Source organism: Perca flavescens, chromosome 11 (assembly GCF_004354835.1).
Source record: "Perca flavescens isolate YP-PL-M2 chromosome 11, PFLA_1.0, whole genome shotgun sequence".
NCBI classification, from domain to species: Eukaryota; Metazoa; Chordata; class Actinopteri; order Perciformes; family Percidae; genus Perca; species Perca flavescens.
This window is the reverse complement of record NC_041341.1, coordinates 7,178,955-7,205,076: the sequence shown is the minus strand read 5'-3', so window position 1 is coordinate 7,205,076 and position 26,122 is coordinate 7,178,955. Positions and strand designations below refer to the sequence as shown.

Sequence of the window (26,122 nt, the reverse complement as noted above, 5' to 3'; positions counted from 1 at the left end):
TTACTGTGGAAATCCCTTTATTTAGCCTATGCGAAGAAGAAAAACACAAATGACAATTCAGAATATATCAAAAATATAATGGAAAGTACGTTGTTGCGTGTCATTGGGCATTTTTAAGTGGGTATATGGAAATCCTGGAGCTCTCTTAGTGGGTATACTGCGTATACCTGCGTATCACATAGAGTACACCCCTGGATGTTATGCTTGATTTGCTAAACTCTGTGATGGATAAGGAACTTTTTTGACGTTTTGTATAGCTTTGTCAACAAAAGTTGAAAAAAATGCGATTAACAGCCAACAAAAAAACAACATGCAGCAATAGAGTGAAAGATATTTGACATTTCCCAGGGTGGCCCTTAGTGAGAAATGAGTTTGACACCCCTGACTGAGTGTGCCACGTGTCTCTGTGCCCGTCATTAAACAGTAAATGAAAGTGTAGGCCTACCTGCATCCTGAGTTAGGGGTAAAAAGGTTAGAGTTTGTGGGGCGACCTCTAGCTCACCCAGTAGCCTAGAGCGTGCGCCCCATGTAGGCTGAGTCCTTGGCAGCGGCCAGGGTTTGAATCCGACCCACGGTCCTTTGCTGCATGTCGTCCCCCCCTCTCTCTCCTCTTCCTCTCTTCATGCTGTCTGGTCAATTACAGGCCATAATATCCCCCAAAAATAATTGTGATCTCAAAAAAATTGTCTGAATTTGTGAAGATGCACTTAAAACGTGACTTTGGACACATGATTTTTATATATATATATATATATATATATATATATATATATATACACTACCGGTCAAAAGTTTGGGGTCACTTAGAAATTTCCATTCCAGACAGAATACCAGCAGAGATCAGTTGCATTGTTTTTTTTAATCAGGGCAGCAGTTTTCAGATTACATTATGTGCTTACATAATTGCAAAATGGTTCTCGACTGTTGTAGACAGAAGTGGCTGAAGAAATGCTTGAAATTCCATGCTTTTTGGTCTAAACCTCATACCCAAATTAAAAGTGGTACAGCTCCCATATACTTTGACACTTAGGGGTGTGCCTGATATCATTGGAAAGGAAACACTCAAGTTGTGTCAGGGTGATTCTAGGCCTTACTGACACAGAGTTACAGAGGCTAGAATGGAGATTTTTTATTTCTGTCCAAGTTATAAATCTGTAAAATTATTAAAATACACTGCTGTAAACACATCTGACAGGTGACAGACAACAAAGCATTAGCCACGTCTCAGCTTACTACAGAAAAAAATTCAGAAGCTAAAAGACTCAAAAATGGATTTTATATGAATTCTTTTCTACAAATATGTCTGTGCGTTTTTTTTATTTCTATTTGAAAAGTGCAAATAAAAAAACTACTTCTCAAATGCACAAACAAACCCACATCAATCACCTTTCCAATGATATCAGGCACACCCCTGAGTGTCAAAGTATATGGGAGCTGTACCACTTTTAATTTGAGTATGACGTTTAGACCAAAAAGCATGAATTTCAAGTGTTTCTTCAGACACTTCTTTCTACAACAGTCGAGAACCCTTTTGCAATTATGTAAGCAAATAATGTAATCTGAAAACTGCTGCCCTGGTTAAAAAAAACAATACAACTGATCTCAGCAGGTATTGTGTCTGGAATGGAGTGGAATGGAAATTTCTAAGTGACCCCAAACTTTTGACCGGTAGTGTATATATATATATATATATATATATATATATATATATATATATATATATATATATATATATTGGTGACCATGAATAGCACAGGTGTGCAGTTTACATTTTGAAGTAAAATTCTTTGGGTTTTTGAGACAAAGTTTAGATTAAAACCTTCTTCTTTTTCATATTTTGCACACTTTGTCATTTCTTCTCCAAACTCCATACATCCATAATCCATAAACAAATTCAACAAGTCACTCAATTTCATTTTGACGTAACAATGCATATCATTTACATGCCCACCCCCCCTCCGTTACAAACGTTGCTAAGAGACGCACTCAAACATAACGCTTCCGTGGAAACCAACAACCGTTGAAAATGTTTAGCAGCTAAATGAAAAGAAATAACATCGACTTGTTTTAAATATTACACTTACAGCCATGGCGTTACCATTTCTACCCGGGAATTCTCCTAATAAACAAGTAAGATTACTACATTTGGTTTATTTCACTCAAATGTTTGGTCAGGTCAGCTTCGGTAACGTTAGATTTAACGTTACAGGTAGGCCTACTGTAAAGGTAGCATGCAAGCTCCTGAGCTAACTAGCGATAGCTAAATGTACACGTATTTAGCAATTTAACGAGCTAACGTAGCTATGTGGGTAGATAGCTAGCTGATGTAGTGATTGTATCATGTCACTTTCTACTCCGCTACATTTCAGAGAGAAACATTGTACTTTTTACTCCATTACATTAATGTGACAGCTTTAGTTAAATTACAAATTAAGATTTTTGTACAAAATACTAGGTTTTATTATAAACTAAACTAGCCAACAATATAACGGTCTACAGTCCAGCTGAGATGATTAGCTAGATAGATCATTAGCTAAACACTTGCTAGCTAGTTGATTGACAGAACTGTTTGGATCGTCAGTTTCTAAAATGTGACTTTTACTTTTAAAACTTTAACTACATTTTCCTGATTGTACTTACAGACGTTAACTTAAGTTACATTTTCATTGCAGGACTTTTACTTGTAACAGAGTATTTTTATAGTGTTGTATTAGTACTTTTACTTAAGTGAAGGGTCTGAATATTTCTCCACCACTGTTTTTTTTTTTCCTCCATTCTGTACTACAGCTGGGGAAGGAGAAATTCCACAAATCCCAACATTTTGACTATTCCAATGGCGTCCCTATGCTGGTGGGCTCTGAGAAGCCAGGCATTGGAGGAGAGCCGCTAGGCGGCCAGAAGATTAAACCAAAGTATTCTGTCTACCCCACGGGCCGGGGCAGTGCTCTGCCTTCATGGCTAGCCTTCGACAAACAGGTGAATTCAGCAGTTTTACCTCCCCGGCTATATAAACATATTTTTGTCCATAGAAGTTGATTAAAAAAATGGTAAAAGGGCGTGGGACCTTTTTTTTTTTTTACTTGTTCCTACATATATTTGAACATGGAAATCCTTATTTGAATCAGTTACTGGAACTTTGAAAGATATATTTACTGAGGATTTTGTTTGTGTTTTTTTTTTTCTTCAAATGACAAATGTTCCTGAGCTAACTAGCATGTACACATGTTCCTCAGCTAATTAGCATGTACACATGTTCCTAAGCTAACTAGCATGTACACATGTTCCTGAGCTAACTAGCATGTACACATGTTCCTGAGCTAATTAGCTAACTAGCATGTACACATGTTCCTGAGTTGACCAGCTAACTAGCATGTACACATGCTCCTGAACTAATTAGCATGTACACATGTTCCTGAGCTAACTAGCATGTACACATGTTCCTCAGCTAACTAGCATGTACACATGTTCATATTTATCCTTTTTAACATGTTCGACAACAAAAAAACTAAATTAACTAAACTATTAGTTGCATGGATAACTGGTTATATGGATGTCTAATTTAAACAAATTCTAACTGATATTTAGCAGTGGCTTTAGTTTAAAGCATGTTGTGTTTTTTTACCAATGATGCAGTAGCATTTATATTTTCATATTTTGTGTTAAAGGACAAATCCGGCGCAAAATGAACCTAGGGGTTAATAACATGTGTACCAAGTCGACCGTTCCCTGGGATATGTTTTCATGCTAATCGAATGTGACCAGTTTTAGCAAAAACCGCTAATTAGCTTATAAAGCTAGTAGTCGGGGCAAGGGTAAAGTAAAAAGAAATCTCTATTTCTACACCACTAAAAAGGCTCAAAATAACACCACACTTCCAGTGTAGCATAATGAGGGTTCCTACATGTAAACCGAAGCATTGAGAACTTGTGTACAGTTTATTAAAAAGATAGTTTTATAAAAAATAACAGTAACCAGTAACATAGCTCAAGCACGGCGTTCAGTGTTCGACTGGTCGTGACTGTTTTCCCAAGATGGCGCCTGCCTGTATAAGTGAACTGTACTTTTTTTTCTAAACTATCTTTTTAATAAACTGTCTGTACACAAGTTCTCAATGCTTCGGTTGTGTGTTTTGTGTTTTTAACCCCTAGGTTCATTTTGCTCCGGATTTGTCCATTAATTCATTAAAGAAATCTTAAAAAAGCCAATGATCTTTTATGTAGATAAAAGCCATAATTTGATGAATCTCATTCACTTGCAAAGAAACTCCCGCACACTGTCTAACTTGCTAAAAATATATAAAGGTTTAATAATAGGCAACTTTTCTGTACTACAGTGTTTTCCCTGGATTTGTGGAAGACTTAAAGCTATAGTGCGTGGTTTCTGTCTCACCCATAAGGAGTTCTAAGTAATGACAACAACACTGTCGGTGCGTCCACATGATACAAGCCTTCTGTGATCGTGCAGCATTTTTCTGTAATGAATCTCATTCTCAAAATGCTCTTTTTGCCCCTGCAGGCTCTGTGTTTTGAAGCATACTGTCAGGAAGCTGTGCCTGAGGCCCGAGACGAGACATACCGAATCAGGAAGTTTAACATCTATTTCTTCCTGGAAGATGACACTATACAGGTGGTGGAGCCGGAGTACAAGAACAGTGGCATCCCTCAAGGTGTGTGTGATACATCACATGAAAAGTTTGCTGATTGTAATGAATGTAGCTCACATGCAGTGTTGGAAGAAGTATTCATTAAAGTAAAAGTACTAATGCCACGCTGTAAAAACATACTCTGTTACAAGTAAAAGTCCTGCATGGAAAATGTATTTTAATATGTGTCCCTTACCATTGCTGTGTTGTTGTTTCTCGTGGCAGGAACATTTATTCGCCGCCAGCGTGTCCCTCTGCCTCCCCCAAATGATGACCAGTTCTACAACATTTTCCATTTCAACCTAGACCAACAGATGGTGCTGCACTCACGCACATTCACTGTGACCAACTGTGACACTTTTACAAGGAACTTTTTCTCAAAACTCGGGGTGCGCCTGAACAACCCAGCTGCCGTACCTGCTGACCCGTACAGCAACCTCCGAGAACAGGTAGGTATTGGGAGTCCTGACTCTTTTTTCTGTAAACATTCTCTTAAATATAACAATGACAGAATCAAGTTTTGATTTCACATTAAAATTGAAAAGCCAAAAATATCTCTTAAAAACAAGACAAAGTTTCTGCCTTTTCCAAATAATGACAGTTCTGATTGATGTTTTTTTCTGATCAGGGATACATCTACAACTTTTTTTCACTGCATTTATTAATGCTGTAGTCTATAAAATATTATTGATAATTACATATTCCCTTTGCTGTAAATCGAATGGTTGGTTACTAATGTAGTCTATTAAACATCCAAAAATACCAACATACATGTATATTATTCAAACTTATGTTTTAAAGGTGCCATGCATTTTTTGAAATATGTTAGGTCCATATTGTGTTTGTGTTATGTGGTGAATGTGAAAATGAACTGCTACCTCCTCTGTCAGCTCTAGCCACTGAACAGAAATAAGCTGAGAAATCAGACCAATCACAAAAGCTGGTCAGTCTGACATCATACTGCCTGAGCTCATTACTATTCATGAGCTCGCCCAGTTGGGCTGGGTAAAGGATTCTGACAGCCAGGCTCTCATTGGCTAGCTGTTAGCCACTCAGATTCAAGCAGCTTAGCTTGTTGAATATTAATGAGAACTGGCAGAAATCGAGCTAAGTCTTCCTGTAGGCTTTCTATACCGCGCTAGAATGGCTTGAAACAAGGTAACCAAGGCATTTGTTTTAAATTTTTTTTTAGGGGGGAGATTTATTCATGTGTTCTTGTATTTTTTTGGATTATATTTAATTAACTAATTCTGATACGTACCCCTTAAACAATTTAATTGCCAAAACAATTGCACAAGCTGTGCTTGAAAACCCACATTAGATATCGGTGCTTGAGGATGGCTAGGAGCATTGAGCAAAACTAGATACATCTTGAACCAGGAAACAATACATACAGTTTTTTTTACCATATCTGTTATATTATGTGGAAGTTTGGGGAAAGACCTACAAGAGCACATTACAAAAGGTAATGCCGCTGTGTTCATGAACCAGAACTTTGACAATAAATCAGTAAGTTGCTACTCAAAAAAGTTTTTCAAGGTTGGCAGGTCTGTGTACTCAAGGGACATGGGAAATCTTTGTTTTTTCTTGTGTGCACGAGAAGCCAATCTGAGAACGGCTGCCAAGGAGGAGGTATTCATCTTCCTTAAAAACGCAACAAAATGTTCCCGATAGTGTCTTTAACAAACTTAAAGATGATAAGGCAACTGTTAACTGATTTCATGCTGTGAATGTGAAATATTAACTTTAGCCACATGACGTTAGCAGTACTTTGTTAGCATAATTTTGCCAGCCTTAGATTGGTTTATTGTGAGCACGAGAAACTTTTGCGTGCGCATCAGTAAGTATGTTGTGAGCACCAGAAAGTATCTTGTGCGCACAAGGAAAAAAAACATGTCATGTCATGTCCCCTTAGGGGCTCCATAATGTTGATTGTTGGAGATAAAACTAAATCTTTCTTAAGCATGTATGACAATATGTATCGATTCTTCTTCTCTCACACCTCGTCCAGATTGAGAAAAGCATGACGCCACTCCGGCCGTACGAGAGGCGCGACACGCTGAAGCAGTTCCTGGACCACGAAGGCGAAGTCCTGCGCTTCAAGTGCTTCTGGGACGACTCGGAGAGCGTGTTCGGGGACCTCCGGGAACTCTTACTGCACTACTTCCTCGCTGATGACACCATAGAGATCCTGGAGATTATCCCCCCAAACTCTGGGAGGGATACTGCGGCCAAATTCCTACGCCGCAGCAAACTGCCCAAGGTGAGGCACCGCGGTAGTATCTGTTCAACAAGTGTGTCCCCTGGCTGTGGGAGTGCAGAGAGCAGGGTTCAAAATTAACATTTTTGTCCACCAGCCAAATGGCTATAGTGAATGTTCAAATTTTACCAGCCACTCTGTAGATTACCATTGGGTTTTTTTGGCTTGTAAGTGAAGCACATCTTCCAGCCACATGCATATTATTAGCAAGTAATTAGGAAAAACACACAGGTTATGGAAATCCCTGAACACTCGGGAATATAGAGTGGAACGTGCTAGACTGGAAATGTCAGAACATTTGATAAATTCTCAGGGGTGGCAAGGAACAATTTAGGGAGAACACGAATGTAGCAGAATGTGTTTCACAGCTTTTCTTGCGTGTTGTGCGTTCAGTTTCCACGTCCATTTGCACGTTTTGACATAAAGATGGTCATTCCAAAACTAAAGGCATGCAGCAGCAGTGCCTCTCCTTCTGGTTGGGTGACTTCTTTGCATCTTCCTCCCACCATCCCTCCCTCATTCAGTCTGACAGCACGGCGGTAGCATCCAATCTCCCTCAAGCATTTTGGCTTTCTCCTCCAGTTACTGACGGAAACCTAATTCATCTTGAAAGCTAGCCAGGCCTCCATCGTGTGTCTGTGTGTGTCTGTGTGTGTCTGTGTGTGTGGGTGGGTGACCGGTATCCACCATCCAATGGGAAATCACCACGTCCTTAAAGACGGACCACTTCTTAACGGTCTCTTTATTCTATTAAGAGATAGATTTAATTGTCCCGAAGAAAATTGTCTCAGACAAACAATATCTGCTGTTTAAAGAATTCAACACAACATAGTGCATACATACATACATACATATACACATAAAGTACATGGACACGGACTCTTGCATCACTCTGCATGGACATGCTCATGTTACATGCAGAGAAAAACAAATTTGCACACTGCCCGTTGTACAACACCTCATAATAGTTGTCATAATATGTGCAGTAAAGGTAAGCCGCCTTATCAACATACAATCCTGGCAAAAGAAAAGTAAAAATGTACATGTGTGTGTTGAGTTTGTTTAGTTTATTAGTCTGCCTCTAACTCTTTCTCTCTATTCATCTATCCTTTGGTCTCTCTATTTCCAGTTGTGTGAAGATCTTGTGTAATGTTTAATAATAATAATGTTTCTTATTTCTCCGTAGCATTCAGTCCAAATGAAGCAGCCCGGACAGCTCACGGACCGCACAGTGCTCAATGTGTTTGACTCTTCCAAACAGGGGAAACGCTACATACTGGACAGCCTCAAAGTATGTCCTGTGTCAGCCACAAAAACAATTGAAATCAACTAAATGCTGTGACCCAGAGTTTCAAGCACCGACAGTCGGCATACAAAAAAGGTTATTCAAGTATGGGACCCTTGACAGATTAAGTTCAAATTCACTTCCAATTCCAATTTAGTTAATATCAACCTTAATGCTACAGCATACAGTAGAGCTGCTCGATTATGGAAAAAATAATAATCACGATTATTTTGGTCAATATTGAAATCACGATTATTTAACACGATTACTCATTAACACTTGGATATAATGGCTAGTGTCCAGGGTATAATCTGTTAGTGTCCTTTATCTCACAGAAAGAGTATTTGGATCAGAATAAAACCTGTTTTACTACTGTGAGTTGGTACAGCTTTACAGATATCACACATAACGTTTCACAGCTAATGAACAGTTCCACAGACATAACACAATGGGCATCTCACATCACATGTTCACTCACTATGACCACTACTACTGTCATTACTAAAGATTGTGCCACAATATCCACAATAATGTCGCTGTCAGTGGGCTGATTTGCTAGCTAACCTTAGGAAAAATCCAGCACATAGACGGTTCCTTAGAGTAACGTTACGTGAAACAGGTGATTTAACGTTCCTGCTCATTTACATACAGTTTAACAACTAAACTAAATGCTGAGGGAACATTACTATCTTTTTTCTCTCCCTCCCTCTCTCTCTCCCTCCCTCTCTAGACCGGAGCAGTCAATGAGGATTTTTATAAGGACTGTGACCTGACCATAGGTCGGGAGGTGAGTGTGTGGGGCAGGAGGCTGATCATCGCTGACTGTGACAACTTCACCAAAGACTACTACCGATTCAAATACGGCATAGGTAACCACACACAATTATTTTTTATATCTGTATTGCTTTCAGACGTGTTTGTTCTGCTGCTTCAGACAGAATAGTCATCTTTTAAACAATTTACAGGGTATATTTTAACTAAATTATGAATCAAAGGAAGAATAGATGTATTTACAGTAAAGTGTTTTATCTGTGTAACAAAAACCTGATCTTATGTAACTAAATAAATTAAATAATATGTACATTCACACTGGCGTTTCCTTTTCTAATGACAGTGTGACATTTCAGCTGAATTATCCTTTACCTGTTATTGGTGCTCATGCCCGCAATGCATTCATCTGAACACTTAGGGGCACTGAAAGCAAGCACTAGCAAGAGCTGTTGCCTTCCTGCAATACTGATTCCTGAGACTCATGGCAGACTTTTGCTCCGAGGATGAAGTACAACTAAAATTTGCCAATTTTTCCTGTAAAAACTGAATGAGCTTACTTAGGTCGCTTTCACACCCGTTGTTCGGTAGACTCTGTGCAATCTGGGGCTGAAGTTACAACATTGTTGCATTTCTTTTATTTGGTTTCGGTTTGCGTTTACACTGCACTTTGTCAAACGCACCAAACATTGTAAACAAATGTCTCGCTGGTCTGTTGTTGGACCAAATATCCGAGTGAAACTTGCCGACACTTCAGAGCAATGTTCGAAACCGTTCCCTCATTCACTCACTCACCCACTATTCCCTATATAGTGTTTATTACATAGGGAACTATATAAGGCCAAACGAGATTTTGGACACTACACTGAAAATGTTGTTTGTCAGTAGATGCGCCGGTTATTTGTTTGAAGGAGGCGGGCGCGTCCAGCATCATGTAAACAAACTGAAACATAAATACTTATATACGTCCCTGAAACAAACTGAGCACTCAGGATAATAGTAAAAGGTTTTATGTTATATATATGTTGCAAGTTACCTTTCCACTGTTACTGATAAAAAGCCTGCTCCATTTTTCCTTTTCAGTTTTTGCGAGTCCTTCTGCTTCTTCTTCTCCGCTGGGAAAACAAGGCCGTGTTGCATTGTGGTATACGGGAGTAAAATTGTATGTACACTCAAATTAGCTATGCATTGTAGGTATTTTATAGTGGACTATAGTTAATGAGATTAGTGTTTGAACCCCAATACAGAATGGCGAACACACTATCAAGTGCACTATTTCCATGATAGGGAATGATTTCCAACACTGTGGTCTCAGAAATAATGGAACACAAAATTTATAAATATGAATTTATAATTTATCATTGGTTTTCTGGTTCTGCTTTAGTGTTTCTAATATTTTAGAATTTTGGTTGTTTTGGTCCACACAAGCGTTAGTGTTCACACCGCCCCAAAACCAACCGGACTATCCGAAGAAACGCTCCAGGGTCTTGGTTCAAACAAACCAAACAGGTGTGAAAGCAACCTTAGTAGCCTATACAATGTTCTGTTAACCTAACCTCGGTCACTCCTTGGTCAGTGGATATAAAAAACAATTCCACGGTTCAGCAGCATTGTCCGCCTGACAACAGATACTCTGGCCTTCTAGCATTCCAGGTATTTCTCCATGCCGCCACGGTTAAAGGCACTGGGGACCACGAGACAGGGTTTTTTCCTGCCATTATAGGGTTTAGGTGCAGCACCCAAGCCATTTTGGGCAGCACCTAAGCCAAATGAATGTAACTACAAGACTTTTATCAGATCTAATAATTGTTGTTGGACTTCTTCAGCAAGTTTGGTCTTTAAGCTTTTTGAGTGTTATTTATTTATTATCTGCTCTAGCTTTTTCCAAAATTTTAGACACAGATATGGTGATAATACTGGTCCACAGTGATGTGAAAAAGAGACTCAAAACTACCACAAAGGGACACAAACCGACTACAAAGAGACGCCAAATGACCAAAGAGACCCACAACAAACCTAAAGAAAACAAAACAGAACCAAAAACAGACACAAACCAGCTACAAAGATACACAAAAACGCACAAAGGGACATAAAATGTACGGGGAAATAGCTTTTTTTTAAAACTGAAAAACATTACATTTTCTTCACCCCGCGGCCAAATGTTCACCTAAGGCTACATTTACATCACTAAATTTTGAGCCAAATGCAAACTCCGTGCACGCAAGTGTTTTTAGCTCCACTAGAATACAGTAACTATTCTCCGTTTAAACTAACACGCCCAAACCAAAATATCTCATCAGCAGCGTGAACACTCCGCCGGCTGCTGGTAGTTGCCATGGTAACGTTAGTAGCTTAGTCCATAGAAGGAGACGTCATGATCGATGAGACCCAATCAGGCGGAGAAACATCAGTAGCAATAGCGTCTGTGTCGGCGTTGTCAAGGGTTTCCGCTTGCGGCCGTTGAGACGGCAACACAACCCCGCAGATTACCAACCAAAACGGGTCAGAAGTGTTTACAAATGTGTCCGGTTTAGGGGCTCGGAAACGCCAGAGCAGGGGGAATGAGAGGGGGAAACACCAGAGCAGGGGGAACGAGAGGGGGAAACACCAGAGCAGGGGGGAACGAGAGGGGGAAACACCAGAGCAAGGGGAATGAGAGGGGGAAACACCAGAGCAGGGGGAATGAGAGGGGGAAACGCCAGAGCAGGGGGAATGAGAGGGGGAAACGCCAGAGCAGGGGGGAATGAGAGGGGGAAACACCAGAGCAAGGGGAATGAGAGGGGGAAACGCCAGAGCAGGGGGAATGAGAGGGGGAAACGCCAGAGCAGGGGGGAATGAGAGGGGGAAACGTAGCAGAAGGTGTTTGTTTTTAAACCAAAATGTAGCGATGTAAATGTAGCCTAAGTCTTCCACAAAGCAAGGGAAAACAATGCAAGATGAGAAACCCAAGCTGTTCTGCCACCCTGGGCTGCTTTTAGGGGCTCGCTTCATTAGTCACGGCAGTAAAGCAGGCGGAGCCCCCAGTGATGGAGGGTCCCGTCTGACTCTGAGAGGTCAGAGGTCAGACCCGGGCTGCCGTGCTCCTGCATGGATGGATTACCTGCTGCCCTCTGATCATTTTTACCTCTCCTCCTGGGATATTTTCCTTTCTTCTTTTTAAGTGTTTTGTCTTCTCTTTCTCCTTCCTTTCCACGCAGAGGACTTCACCCCAGTGCAGTACAAAGCTCCCCCGGCCCCAAAGCCCCCGAGGCCCGTGCCCCCCTACAACGGCTTTGGCTCGGAGGAGGACTCGCTGAGCTCCTGCCAGGGCCTGCTGCCCAAGCCCCCGCAGAAAGATTTCCACAAGTTTATGGAGAAAGATAGGTTGGTTGAGTTGTAATCACCAGTGGTGGAATGTAACTAAGTACATTTACTCAAGTACTGTACTTAAGTACAAATTTAAAGTACTTGTACTTTACTTGAGTCTTTTTCTTTTCATGCCACTTTCTACTTCTACTCCGCTACATTTCAGAGAGAAATATTGTACTTTTTACTCCACTACATTCATCTGTTACAGCTTTAGTTACTAGTTACTTGAAAGATTAAGTTTTTTTTCAGCTGAAATTATTCAGTACTTTGACTTTTAATACTTTAAGTAAATTTTTCCTGATAATACTAACATACTTTTACGTAAGTAACATGTTCAATGCAAGACTTTTACTTCTTCCACCGCTGGTGGTCAGTAGTCTGTAGACAGTCACAATCAAATTACTGTGTGTGTGTGTGTGTGTGTCTGTGTGTGTCTGTGTTTGTCTGTGTGTGTGTGTCAGCCCCTGACTCTACTTTGTGTATGTCCCCCTAAACGTGGCCTCGACAGAAATGTGCTGAAGTTCTCTGCCAAGATGGTGACCGACGATCCAGTTGACAGCGAGCGGACGTTCATCATCTCCTTCTACCTCTGCGATGACTCCATCAGCGTGTATGAGCATTCTCAAAGGAACTCAGGTAAAAAAAAAACAACGTTTGGACCATATCTGCAGCACAACTGCTCCTAGGACTTTGAGATGCAAATCTATGACTCTCATGGTAAACATTAGGTTTCCATTTCCAGAATCTTTTGAAAACAAATGACATTTAGTTCATAGGCCATACTTTTTTATCATGGAAGGAGATATTCCCATCACTGTAAATCAGTATCTGACAGTATTTATTTTTATTTGTAGTATGTCACAGGTCCAAAGGCTGTTCAGCATGGCTCCAAAATGAGATATCCAACCATTGAAATATGATGTGAAACAAAACAATATGAGTAGTTAGAAAGTTTAAACATATTTCCAACATTAAATAAAAAAATAAAATAAAGGCCAGTGCTTTTAAACTGTGGACCGGGAACCAAGTTACTTGTAAAGTTGTTTTTCAGTTTTTTTTTAAATATTTCATAGAGATGTTCCGATACCATTTTTTGCTTCCTGATACCGATACCCAAACTTGCAAATCAGCCGATACCGACTACCGATCTGATACCAGCGTGTTAAAAATGCACATATATTATTATGTTTTAACAGTTGTATATTACTAACCCTGTATGGATGGGATATGACAGTGACACATTTGACAGTGAGTCATAACGGAAATAGAACATAAATAAACTACTTTAACCGTCTGAGGTCTAAGGGCATTTTTAGATGTCTTCTTGAATTCTCCTTTTAAGGTTTTTTGCATATAACTGATCCCCGTCTGTTTCATATCAAAATGTTCAGAACAAACTCAGCTTTCTGTTTAGTGAGGCCCAAAATTGTTCCAGACCAACGTATAAAGAGATCATTTGGCCCTAAAGCTGAAATATTTCTCAAATCTCTTGTGAAAACCTACCTACACTCAATTGTTTTGGTGCTTGAAATGAGTTTACAAAAGTCTTGGGTTCACAAACGTAGCGTAATATATGAATAAAATAGTAAATAAATGTCTAAAATAAAATTTTTGTAAAATCTCTTTTTGTGTAGGAGTGTTGTCAAACATCGCTTGGACTCGTCTGTGCATCTTTTGTCCTCGGAGGGTTAAAGTACATTTTCTTCGGGGGCTAAATTAAGTTGTATCGGATCGGTGCATACTCGCCGATACCAGCATTTCAGGAGGTATCAAGACGGTTTTAGGATACAGGTATCGGTATCAGAACATCTCAAATGTTTCAACGTCATCCTTCCCTCTCTCTCTCACACATGTTGCACCAGGCGTGCTCGGTGGTAAGTTTCTGGAGCGCAGCCGTGTAAAGAAGCCAGGCCAGCAGCTGTTTAAGAGCGAGCTGTCCGAGTACTTTACAGCTCAGGATATGTACGTCGGAGCGACCATCTGCATCAACAATTGGAACTTCCAACTTCTTGATGCCGATGAATACACCTTGAACTACATGGAGCAACATGCTGAGGAGGTAGGGAGGGAACTGACTGTTTGTTTCCTGTGGTTCTCTAAGCTTTATGCATCGAAGGTTTTGGAATTGCAGGCAGTGGTGGTCTTTGGAGCAGGTTGCTAGAGCTAACGTGATTACACAGCCTTTGTTCTTGGTGTTACTTAATGCTGTATGTGATTAAAGATTGCATGTTTGTGTGTGATTGTCCAAAGTTCCCCAAAGCCAACGTGGGAAACATCCTCAGTAAACTACGGTCCATTCAGGAGGAGAAACAGAGTGAGATCAAGAAGTTTCTGACTCTCAGTGACCCCGGCAACACTGGCTTCATCCCCTATGAGTCGTTCAGGTACAGTAATAAACATATATAATACAGAAAAAATAGGTATTGTTCAATCTGTCCAGATGCAATAATATGTACTGAAGTGGAGGATATGAGTCTACTTAGTTGGAGCAATAACTCCAACTAAATAAATCCACCTGATACATTTGTAAATTCTTGTTAACATTATAATGGTAATGATCAAATTACACTTTAATGGATGTGTGTGCCTGTGTGCACCACAGGGGCCTGCTGACCGGCCTGGACTGCGGTCTGTCGGAGCACGAGGTGCTCATTCTGGGCCGATGTTTCTCTGAGCGCACGCAGCCGGAGGCGGACGTGGGCCTGATGCTGGCTGTGGCCCAGGACTTCCTCAAGAAGAAGCACTTTGAAGAGCTCCCTGACATGGCCAGAGACTTCACACACCGTGACCAACAGAAGTAGGTGGTCACGTACACATATACGCAAGCCACACCCACACACAAATGTTAGCCGAAGACAAAATACTGTTGCAGCAGAAATGCACACAAACACACACAAAGGTAGCGTCACAACAAGACATCAATCGTGCAGTCAGTGGCCCCATATCCCAGAGCGACAATTAGTTCCAGCAGTGTGAGAGTGGAGCATTGGAACCAGATGGACCCTGTATCGCATGTAGCTCTGCAGGCCAGAGGACACACACACACACACACACACACACACACACACACACACACACACACACACACACACACACACACACACACACACACACACTAGGGCTGCACAATATATCTTTTTTTTTTTTTTTAGCATTATCGCAATATCAACTGTCGCAGTAAACACATCACGAAAGGCTGCAACATATCGCAAAAGACGGAGAGTTTTTGTGTTAGTTGAAAGAAAATATCAGTAGAAAGCTGTCACTTTTTTAGTGGTGCCTTTTATATTTAATTCAATGTTCAATTAAAGAATGTTAGAAATGATTTCCTTTCAGTTGTTTTAAATTCAACAAGCAATTTGTTGGATTTTAGCCTACTACTGAAAGCAGCAGAACTGAGAACACTTTAATATCTATTTATTATTCTCATATGGTGCAGCCCTAACACACACACACTCTTGGTCTCCTATGCTGTGTCTCAAATTGCGCTCTTCTGTACTTAAGGCGAGACACTACAGGTGAATAGGGTAACATTTTAACAGATATCACCATGAAACTTTACTAGTTGATTACTCACATGAATAGGAGAACAATATGTATTACAAGTTTTCTGTAATTTTATGTTTTAAATATGCCAATCTGGCTATATATAATTAAATATGCGCACATTTGCATATATTTTGACGTGACGAATTTGACCATTGAAAAAAAACTAGGTTCAAAATTATTTTTGCATTTTGTTGATATACTCAATGAAAAGACTTAACCAGAGGGGATTATGAATAACTCCTTTTGTTACCCAGTAAATCACTAAATACTGCCAATAGCCTTAAAAAAATGATTTCCGCCCATTTTTAGGCATAAAATGTCACAAAAATCAGGCCAAGAATGACATATCAACAAATCCCTCCGGACAAACCTTCACAATATAGTTAGGAATACGACTGTAAAGTTTGGTGTATGTAGGTGCTACAGAAGTGAAAAAACGTCACGCCGAGTGTGAGAAAAAACTCATTTAAAGGTTTTTATGGCAAAATTCCACTAATTTGTATTGAAAACCATGAATTAAAGACAAAGTATAGTTTAGGTCCAAGTATAATCCATGTGTTACACTGTTTAACATCCAAAACTCATTATTGCTTCATCCATTACTGATCATAACATCCAAAACAACACATCAACATGGCCTTCAATTGAAGACCATTACATCACAAACTTCAAACTGACAGAACACAACCATTACACAGCCTAGTTCCCCCAAGTTAGTTTACAGTCTCCATATCCATGCCAGTACCATATGTAGGGCCCTCCTCCATCTCCTGCTGGTGTCTTTTCACTATTTTGGCTGTGCTTACACTTTTAAGGCTCCACTTTCCACTGGTGGAATGGACAGTATTGGCTTTTGAGATCCTAACCATGTCATCATCCTTCATTGCATTAACAGTCTGTGCTCTGAAGCCATAATTTCTCCATCACAGCCAGCATGGCAGAGGCACCCTCATTGAATGTAGAAATAGCCTTTGCAGTTTTTGGACATTGGGCCCATACAACTAAGTTGAGGCATGCGTTGGCATTCTGAGTGCCTCCATGCTGCACTGTCACTGGACATCCTGTGATACACAGGGATGAGCTTCTTATGAATCAGTCAAAAGACCAATATTTAGAACATTGGTGAAAGCAAACAAAGTAGACTAAATTGTTATTTTACTTCATACTGTCAGAGATACAAAGAAGAGACGGATCCTGACTAAATACAGGCTCAGTGATCACCAGCTGGGTCAGATAGACAGGTCAGAGAGAGAGACAGGCTCCGTGACCACCAACTGGGTCAGACAGAGGTGCACTTCCTCCTCCACTGGGAAAAACTATCTTCACTAAGAGATTTACAACTTGGAAAAATAGCCAAAAAAATAAAACTTCCCAAAGTTAACACCAGAAAAGAAAAAGCTCTACTGACAGCTAAATATGGATCTGCCTGCCACAGCCTGAGGGACTCACAACCACTTAGGATCCCAAAATTACAGATTTGTTTAGTATTGTATAGTAATTATATTAGAATAGTATATATGTGACACCTACATATTTAATTTATGACATGTATTGTAGGCCATGAATGTCTGTAAACTGCTGAGAGAGAGAGAGAGAGAGAGAGAGAGAGAGAGAGAGAGAGTCAGTCTGATTACCTCCGCTGTCTGAAAACTCCTGTTTTCTGAACGACAATGTCCTATGTGAAGGCATTTCATCCTCTGCTGTCTTAGTGTGTAATCCCCTGGGTCTTCTTGCTAATGACAACTGTTTTCGTCTTCTCTGAGATGATTTTCAACCGTTTTCGACGCACTTCTTTTTGGTTTGATTGGTTGCTGATAAAAAGGAAATGACCATATTTTGATCTGACAGCGTTGTAGAGGAGAGAGAGAGAGAGCTTTCCAACGGTATATGTGATGACCGGGTGCAGACAGCAATCGCGGAGCAGCGGGATGATTTAGAACGCCAACTTTTGTTGAATTTAGGAGAAATCTACCGACGCAAACAGACAAAGTGTAGTAAAATAAAGACCTAAATGTGTATTTTTGACGTTTTTCCACGTATTCTGAAAGAATACATGTTATTGAAGACAAATAGCCAAAAATCTCAAAATTGACCAGTGAAAAAAAAAAAAAAGAATGCTTAACACTCGCTATTTTGAGGGCATAGTGCGTTCACGCTGACAAAGTGTGGCCACATGCAGTAACCAGGATGCTACACTCAAAGCGGTCAAATTGTTGATTGTGGAACGCTGGAAAACAACTCGCACTCAACGGTCGCCATCTTTGCTACGGAGCAGAAACTATGGGACACCCCCCAACGTATTTCTTAACTTGTGAAAGTGGCTGCATGGAAGCTGCAGCGCTTACTACTGATATGGCGAAACACAAATTTAATGTATGTGCTTTTTTAGATTAGTACCACTATACTGCCGTCAGTTAGTGAGAAAACAAGCCGGGCGGCCGACACTAGGTGGCTGTAATGCTCTGCCTGGGGTCAGCCCTGTGTTCCCACAGCCCAATGGTCCCACAGCCCTATGTTCCCACAGCCCAATGGTCCCACAGCCCTATGTTCCCACAGCCCAATGGTCCCACAGCCCTATGTTCCCACAGCCCAATGGTCCCACAGCCCTATGTTCCCACAGCCCAATGGTCCCACAGCCCTATGTTCCCACAGCCCAATGGTCCCACAGCCCAATGTTCCCACAGCCCAATGTTCCCACAGCCCTATGTTCCAACAGCCCTATGTTCCCACAGCCCTATGTTCCCACAGCCCAATGGTCCCACAGCCCTATGTTCCCACAGCCCAATGGTCCCACAGCCCTGTGTTCCCACAGCCCAATGGTCCCACAGCCCTATGTTCCCACAGCCCTATGTTCCCACAGCCCAATGGTCCCACAGCCCTATGTTCCCACAGCCCAATGGTCCCACAGCCCTATGTTCCCACAGCCCAATGGTCCCACAGCCCTATGTTCCCACAGCCCAATGGTCCCACAGCCCTGTGTTCCCACAGCCCTATGTTCCCACGTTTCTAAGATTTTTCTTAATATTAGGCCCTATGTTCCCACAGCCCTATGTTCCCACATTTCTATGACATTTTCAAAATTAGGTCTTGTGTTCCTACATTTCCCTTCAAGGGTTAGGGTCAGGGTGGGTTAGGGGTTAGGCGAACATAGGGCCTAATTTTGGAAAAAAATCTTAGAAATGTGGGAATAGTGTTGACGAACTGACCAAAGAGCCGGTTAATTAACCCGACTCGTGTGACTGAACCGGGAGACTCGAGAGCCATACGTCAATGAACCGGCTCACTCCTGTTTTTTTTCTTTTACTTCATTCGTGCCGTTGTGTAGCTGGTATTCTTCTACTACTGTGTGTGTAGTAATCTAGCTCATTAGCGCCTCCACTGGAGTGGTGGTGGTAGAATCAATCAGCAAATGAGCTACCTAGACCACGCGCCAGGCTACTGCTCGAGTCAGATGTAACCGTGCAACCGGCCGGCCCGCTCGAGTCTAATGTAACCGCTGTCACCAGAAGACGGCGCACCAGGCTACTGAAAGAGGCCGTGCCTAATGCATGAGTCATGTAATCAAACGGGTGTCTAGGTTCTCGGCAAGTTTGAGTTATCAACCGATAGCAGAAGCCTTTATGTCTCGTGCATTTTAGAATTGTGTTCATGGAAATTCATAGGCTACATTACCAAGGGGAAAGTATTACATCACATACAAATACACGTAATGTTGTCTTGGTAGTTATGTTAAGTTAAATGTTAGAAGTGAATGTTGCTACATGGTAGTTAGAGGAGACCGCCCACAAGGCTACCGAATATAACCAAGGCCAGTGCGTGAGTCTAGTGTCGGTCAGTATGAGTGTGTAAATAATATGTCGAGAGCGAATGTAACCGCAACCGCTCGAGTCTTCTGCGGTGTCTTGGTTCCTGGTGTCGTCTCTTACACATTACGGCACACATCTGATCATTTATTGTTCAGCTCCTACTACGTGAGCCCCGTCTTTGTGTAACGTAGAGTTTTTTCTGCGTGTCTTTGCGACGTGTAACGTTAGACAGCCAATCACAGATTATTAGAGCTTGGTAGAAGCATGATGCATGCCTATTGGCTCACTGACTCTGATGAGATTTTGTCCTTAGCTATTGATATTTGGTTTTGAATGACAAGGCATCTTTCTCATTACTTAACAGGCAATTCAGGCGGTGCCCTAAAAAGTACTGAATTCCAGGACCCAGCCCTAGAATTGAGACACACTACTTGTGTCTGTCTCCCTAGCCGTTGCCTTTTTTTCTCTTTTTGTGAATAAAATCACATTTGTAATGCCTGTACACTACATAGAACCAGCCCTCCACATGTAGTAGACCTGTAACATGGGTTGGGTTTGAGCGATGGAGGGTCAACAGAGCCACGAGGTTAAGCTGACTTGTCTGTGTCTGTGTTGACACTCTGTTAGCGTTGGATTGTTCATCAACATCTCTGTAATGAAGACGGTATGACCAGAATGGCATTGACTGTGGACAACAACTGTGGTCTGGGAGGACAAGCATCCTCTGTTTCACACACACACACACACACACACACACACACACACACACACACACACACACACACACACACACACACACACACACACACATTGTCTTCTTAGAAATTCAGATTGAGACATTTTTCTATTAATAATATATTGATTATAAGAGTGGTAGTCTTGCATGGCCAGACCTATCTCCACAGCCCTGTGGACTAAGGTCTGGCTAGTCCACAGATGCATTCTGGGATAGAAGAAAAAAACTCTCCGGGTTGTTTGCATTTCTTTAAACCAATCACAATGGTCTTTGGCGGTTGCTAAGCTCCGGACGCAGCGACAGTGGCTCTGCAAAATAGTCTCGGGAAGGAACTTGTTTTGGTGGAACATTTGCACCCCGCAAAAGAAAACTCCACATACAATATTAAATGAAGTTAACCAAAGTAACGTGAACTATTTAAATGAGCTGATACATGGTTAAACCTCATTAGGTCTTACCAGTGTATCTCCGTGTGTACTTGGTCCACAACAATCCCACCAATCAGTCCCAAAACGTCCCAGTTAGAGAGGAAATGCCCTAAACATATTCTTTGTAAATCTTTACAATCATTCCCCAAAAGAGCCAAGCAGGCCTGCCTTGTTGCACGATTCACATTTCCTTCAAAACTTGACATTATCAGCATGTAGCCTTCTAGCTCAAAGGTTGTTGTTTCCCGTAGCGATTTTGAGAACAGCGACACACAGAGAGAGAGGAAGGAGAGGGGGCAAAGCTGATGTCAGGCTTTACCCTGGAAATTAACTTCCTTTGATCCAGACTATAAGAGTGGTAGCTTTTTAAAATATCAACCAAGTCCAACTATTCCAGCTGCTGATGGTATTTTTGCTCTGATCTTATGTGTTCAACTTGTCAGCCCTGACTAATGATGACATCCTGCTCAGTGGTAATAAAAAATATCCTAAAGCGGGGATTGTTTTCAGTTTAGGGCAGATTCTAGCCTCTTGAGGACCATGTGTATTTTCTTTGAGCTTTATTCAAATAACCCATAAATAGTCAAGTGGCCAGATGAGTTTTCTTCTTTTTTTTTTACATTGGATACCCATGTCTCTGCTTTTCTTTGTGTCTCCAGGACCGGCCGTCTCTCCACCAAAGAGACAAGGACCATCTGTAAGGCCTTCAAGCTCCCCCTGCCTGAGACGCTGCTCGGAGGTCTGCTCAGCGTGTAAGAGCCCACTAATCACCGCACAGTTCATTTCAATTTTTTTTTATTTCAGTAGTAGTTCTTTCCCCAGAAAACTTTCTTGACATGGTTGAAAAATCTCTGAACAAGGGGTGGGGAAAAAATCGACAATTTTAGAATCAATTCTTGTCCCTTTTTTTTTTTTTAAAAAAATATTTTCTGTTTATACAGCACCGCCGACAGCGACTACATCTTATCTATTTTCAGCAAAACAGAGCGAAAGCAGACGTGTAGAAAACAATCAGTTTTTTATTATTATTCAACTTTTGTTTTTGTTAAAGAAGGAAAAGAAAATTGCAATACTCAATACTATCGAATTGCAATACGTCTAGAATCACGATAAATGAAAATTGCAATACAAATCCAATCGGCACCTATGTATCGAATTGGGACAAAAGCATATCGTCCCAGACCTACTCTGAACCAGCATTTAGACCCAATACCACTAAAAAATGACGCATTGGAAGGAAAGCAAAATAGCTTCATTTTAATCAAGCACAATAATCATTTTTGTTATTCTAATTTCTAAATAATATGCACCTGTTTCTAATCTGGATGCATGTCCACTGTAGTTTTGCAGATGGGAACGAGATTGACTACCATGCCTTCCTGGCTGGCATTAACTGGGTAGAGCACCATGCTCCCCCAGTGATGCCCGAAGACACCTTAAAGGTAAGAGAGAGCAACCACAGTAAAACGTGTCAAACAAAAAGCAGCAGAAAAGTAGGGGAGAGAAAAAAACTTTTTTAGATTAGAGTGAATCAGAAAAGCACAGCAAGTGATTTCCCAATGTGTGCACAGATTTTTTTTAATAGTTGTAATTGAAAATGAATCTACATTTTACCCCTACCTGGTAGGACTCAGGGGATAAGTGAGCCAAAAGCAGAATCAAGTGAGTGGGAAGGAACGGTCAAATGGACAGGAGGACAATTTATTATGCACAGAAAATGACATGAAAGAGAAAGCGAGACACACACACACACACACACACACACACACACACACACACTCTCTCACACACACACACACACACTCTCACACACACACACACACACACACAGAGGTGGTCAAAAAGGAAGGAAGTAGGTTCTCTGTTCTTCTCTCGTGCGTTTTTATCTTTCAAATGTAATGCTAATTTAGCATGCTTTACCACAGCCGAGTCTAAGCAGAAAGAGGTGAGCAGCAGAGATATAAACCATGGCACGGCAACAAAGGGAGGCTTGCATGGATAGAATGAATGTGGACCTAATCTGTGAGTGTGTGTGTGTGCCGACGCAGTGTTTTCTTTAATTCTGTTTTCCTCTGTTTCCAGCTGCTCTTTTCTCAGCCCAAAGTAGTCGCTTCTTTTCTGCTCAACTCTGTCCCCCTTAAAAAGCTCTAAGGTGAACCCCAAAAAAAAAAAACTTAAAAATGTTCCACTGAACCTTATGCATCTTTGGAGGTGTCACGAGTTTTGCATCTCACAGTGAGGTGGACACAACAGGAATGTCATGTTGACCCACCCAGATTGACTGGGCCTGTGATGGTCTCTGGTGAGCCTTTTTGGTCTTTGCTGCAATTCGTATGCAGTTTAGTATTGCCAGTTTTCCTATTACAGCTATTATTTTCTTTCTATTTATTATATTTAACAATCCTGGGACCAATTCAAAAAATTCTCCTTTAAAGAAATAGCTAAATTGCATTTGATCAGAAAATGATTTTTTTGCCAAGTAAGTAACACTTAAAAGAATTTGCCTTGGTGGATGGTGTAAACACCCAGATATTAAAAGGAAATAAACAATACGTGTAAACAAAATAACATAAATAAAGAAATACGTACAATATAACGGTTTTAACAATAAACAAGAACTGCTAAGCAGTTTTGACGGGTTCCAAGCCTCCCTGGCGCGAGTCGGCCCGGACGACCCGTGGAGCCCGCGAAAAAGGAAAAACCGCGGGGCGTGAGCTGCAAGGTCTGTAGTAAATTGCAATTGCAAATTTCCCATTTACATTCATTGAGTTACAGTCCGAAACACGTCTACCTTGATTATTGCGCCCCCTTAAGGCCGATCTTTTCAGGAAGTTTCAGGCAGATCGGGTGAAAACGCTAGGAGGAGTTTGAAAAAGTAGGTTTTGCACATTTCGTGATTGTGCAAATAACATTATTTGCGGAAATGGGTGTGGCCTATGTCATGTGATTCAGCTTGATTCAACAAACAAACGTGTGGATGTAAGTTTTAACTTTGTGAGTTGTCTGAGCCAGTATCCATCTACCCTAAAAAATTTAAGTTGCTCACGTTAGTTTAAGAGGTGAATCCTAACAAAATTTCACCTCCCCAGCATGTACGGTTTAGGCTGCAGTGGCACTTTTGGCTACGGAAAAATAAGAAAAAGCATAATCTTAGCGATTACAATAGGGTTCCCTGCCCCCTCGGACTTGACCCCTAAAAAAGAAGTCTGTGGCGGTGTGGATCCCGGGGCCTTGTTAATGCAGTCGGGAAGAAGCATTTTTTGAGGCGTCAGGTTTTGGTTTGGATGGACCGCAGCCTCTCGCCCTCCTCCTGTCCCCTAATGTTAAAAAAAAAGTTCTTTTGTGATGTCCGTATAAGGTTTAATCAGTCTAATGGAGGTTAAGAACAACAATCATTTTTAAAACGTTTAAGCAAAGCAGTGTTATTTACATAGCACATTTGTTACACACTGACAAGGTGCTTTTTAAGCAAGTTGTATGAAGGACAAAAAACTGTGTAAGAGAAATACAGCAAAAATAAAGCAGAGATCTATCACAGAGAAACCATAACAAAGGAGAGCAGCGAATACTAAATATCTAAAGTAGAGACTAAAATAATGGAATTGTTGTCAACACTGAACCCGTAGTCCGAGTTGTGCAGTGACTTGTGTATTCCTGTCGTCTGTCTCCAGTTTGATGTGAATGCGAGGTCTGACGGCGGTGGGGCTACGGTGAAGCACGTCAACTACTCTTCCCTTCTGAGGGACGTTTTCAACATTACCTCCAACAACGCTGACCCAACAGCCGCCACGTAGACACAAAGTGGGAGTTGAAATTCACCTCACACACACACACACACACACACACACACACACACACACACACACACACACACACACACACACACACACTTTTTCCTCAATTAAAGAACATGGAACGTCAGCTAACCAACGCCTGTGTTTTGTGTCGTGACGGAGATGTGTAAAACTACAAACGGGTGGGGTAGTGTGTGAAATGAAAGTTTGTTTTCTTGTCTGTGAATAATTTGGTGGTAATGAGCTGCTCAAGCATAAACTAACACAATCCAGTTAACTTGAAAGTTAATGCTTTAGGGGCGGAAAAGTTATGAGAACACAGATGCTTTTGGATGTGCGTGTGCGTGTGTGTGTGTGTGTGTGTGTGTGTGTGTGTGTGTGTGTGTGTGTGTGTGTGTGTGTTTTTTACATGAGTGGGTGTGAATCCCTCCGAGACAGGGTAAAAGACACAAGGCGTTAGAGCAGAACTATAATTCAGCTCTGGGGCAGCATGTGCTCACACACATTATGATTACAGCGTATTACACTGTATCCTCCAACACTGTGCAGAGTTGATGAGGAGGGGGGGAATTCCTTGGAATAAATGATGTGTGCTAAACGTTGACTGTACGTTGGCTACATCTACCGACAACACTAGGTCTGCAACCATAACGATTACTTTCATTGTCGATTAGTTGTTTGGTCCATAAGATGTCAGAAAATTGTGAAAAATGTGGATCATTGTTTCCCAAAAGCTCAATGCCAAATGTCTTGTTTTGTCCACAACTCAAAGATATTCAGTTTACTGTCACAGAGGAGAGAAGAAACTACAACTCAAACTGATTAATTGATTGTCAAAACAGTTGCAGATTAATTTAATAGTTACAACTAATCAATTAATTGTTCAATATGTGCAGCTCTAAACAACATGGAATCGAATAGGTCTGCAAACCACCGATAAAGATTAGCTGTAATGAGTCCAAAAGCCAGGAAGTGTGTTCAGGCCACACAAACCTTTATCGTCCGGGCTAAATCTCACATGTTGAGTTAGAAAAGTGAAAAGAAAAGAGTTATTTATTATTGTAGTATCACTGGTTTATGGTTGATGACAGTTATGGGATGTATTCTCTCATATTAATAGGATGAAAACATACAGAGAGGTTGGAAGGAGTGAGTTATTCAGAGGGCAGATTTACAAGGAACTAGACCCTGATTATGTGTTTGGCCGTCTGTGTGTGCGTGTGTGTTAGACTATAAAAAGGCACAGGTTGTTCAGGTTGAGGCGCCACTGTAATCAGAGCCTGCGTTGCAAATTCTAGTAAGGGGATGAGTCAAACATTATGTAATCAACCACCCAATCCCCCTCTATGTTACCAACACGCGCACACACACACACACACACACGTCCTGCCTGACCCCCTTCACACTGAGCACAGAAACAGTGCATTACATCACCGGGGCATTATCGGGTCCTCTCTGTCTGCTTTCACACATACTAAAATATTAGCTTCCCCAGTCACCTGCCGC

General features: G+C 41.2%; 1 protein-coding gene across 1 annotated transcript; it reads left to right on the top strand.

The window, feature by feature from the left end:
* The first annotated feature begins 1,896 nt into the window (after nucleotides 1-1,896).
* Nucleotides 1,897-24,748, top strand: efhc2 (EF-hand domain (C-terminal) containing 2). Its single transcript, XM_028591921.1, has 15 exons — nucleotides 1,897-2,130; nucleotides 2,788-2,976; nucleotides 4,516-4,666; nucleotides 4,868-5,091; nucleotides 6,654-6,905; nucleotides 8,089-8,193; nucleotides 8,918-9,056; nucleotides 12,153-12,318; nucleotides 12,812-12,939; nucleotides 14,166-14,362; nucleotides 14,554-14,687; nucleotides 14,906-15,100; nucleotides 21,482-21,574; nucleotides 22,165-22,264; nucleotides 24,494-24,748. Exons 1-15 carry the CDS (start codon nucleotides 2,089-2,091, stop codon nucleotides 24,614-24,616), a joined length of 2,238 nt encoding a protein of 745 aa, XP_028447722.1. The 5' UTR covers nucleotides 1,897-2,088; the 3' UTR covers nucleotides 24,617-24,748.
* The last annotated feature ends 1,374 nt before the right edge of the window (nucleotides 24,749-26,122 follow it).

Bases quoted from the DNA above. Each gene is read 5' to 3' on its own strand.
- efhc2 (XM_028591921.1), top strand. From the start codon at position 2,089: ATGGCGTTACCATTTCTACCCGGGAATTCTCCTAATAAACAA. The intron at 4,667-4,867 runs GTGTGTGTGATA...TTCTCGTGGCAG, and splicing joins GAACAGTGGCATCCCTCAAG to GAACATTTATTCGCCGCCAG. The intron at 14,363-14,553 runs GTAGGGAGGGAA...GATTGTCCAAAG, and splicing joins TGGAGCAACATGCTGAGGAG to TTCCCCAAAGCCAACGTGGG.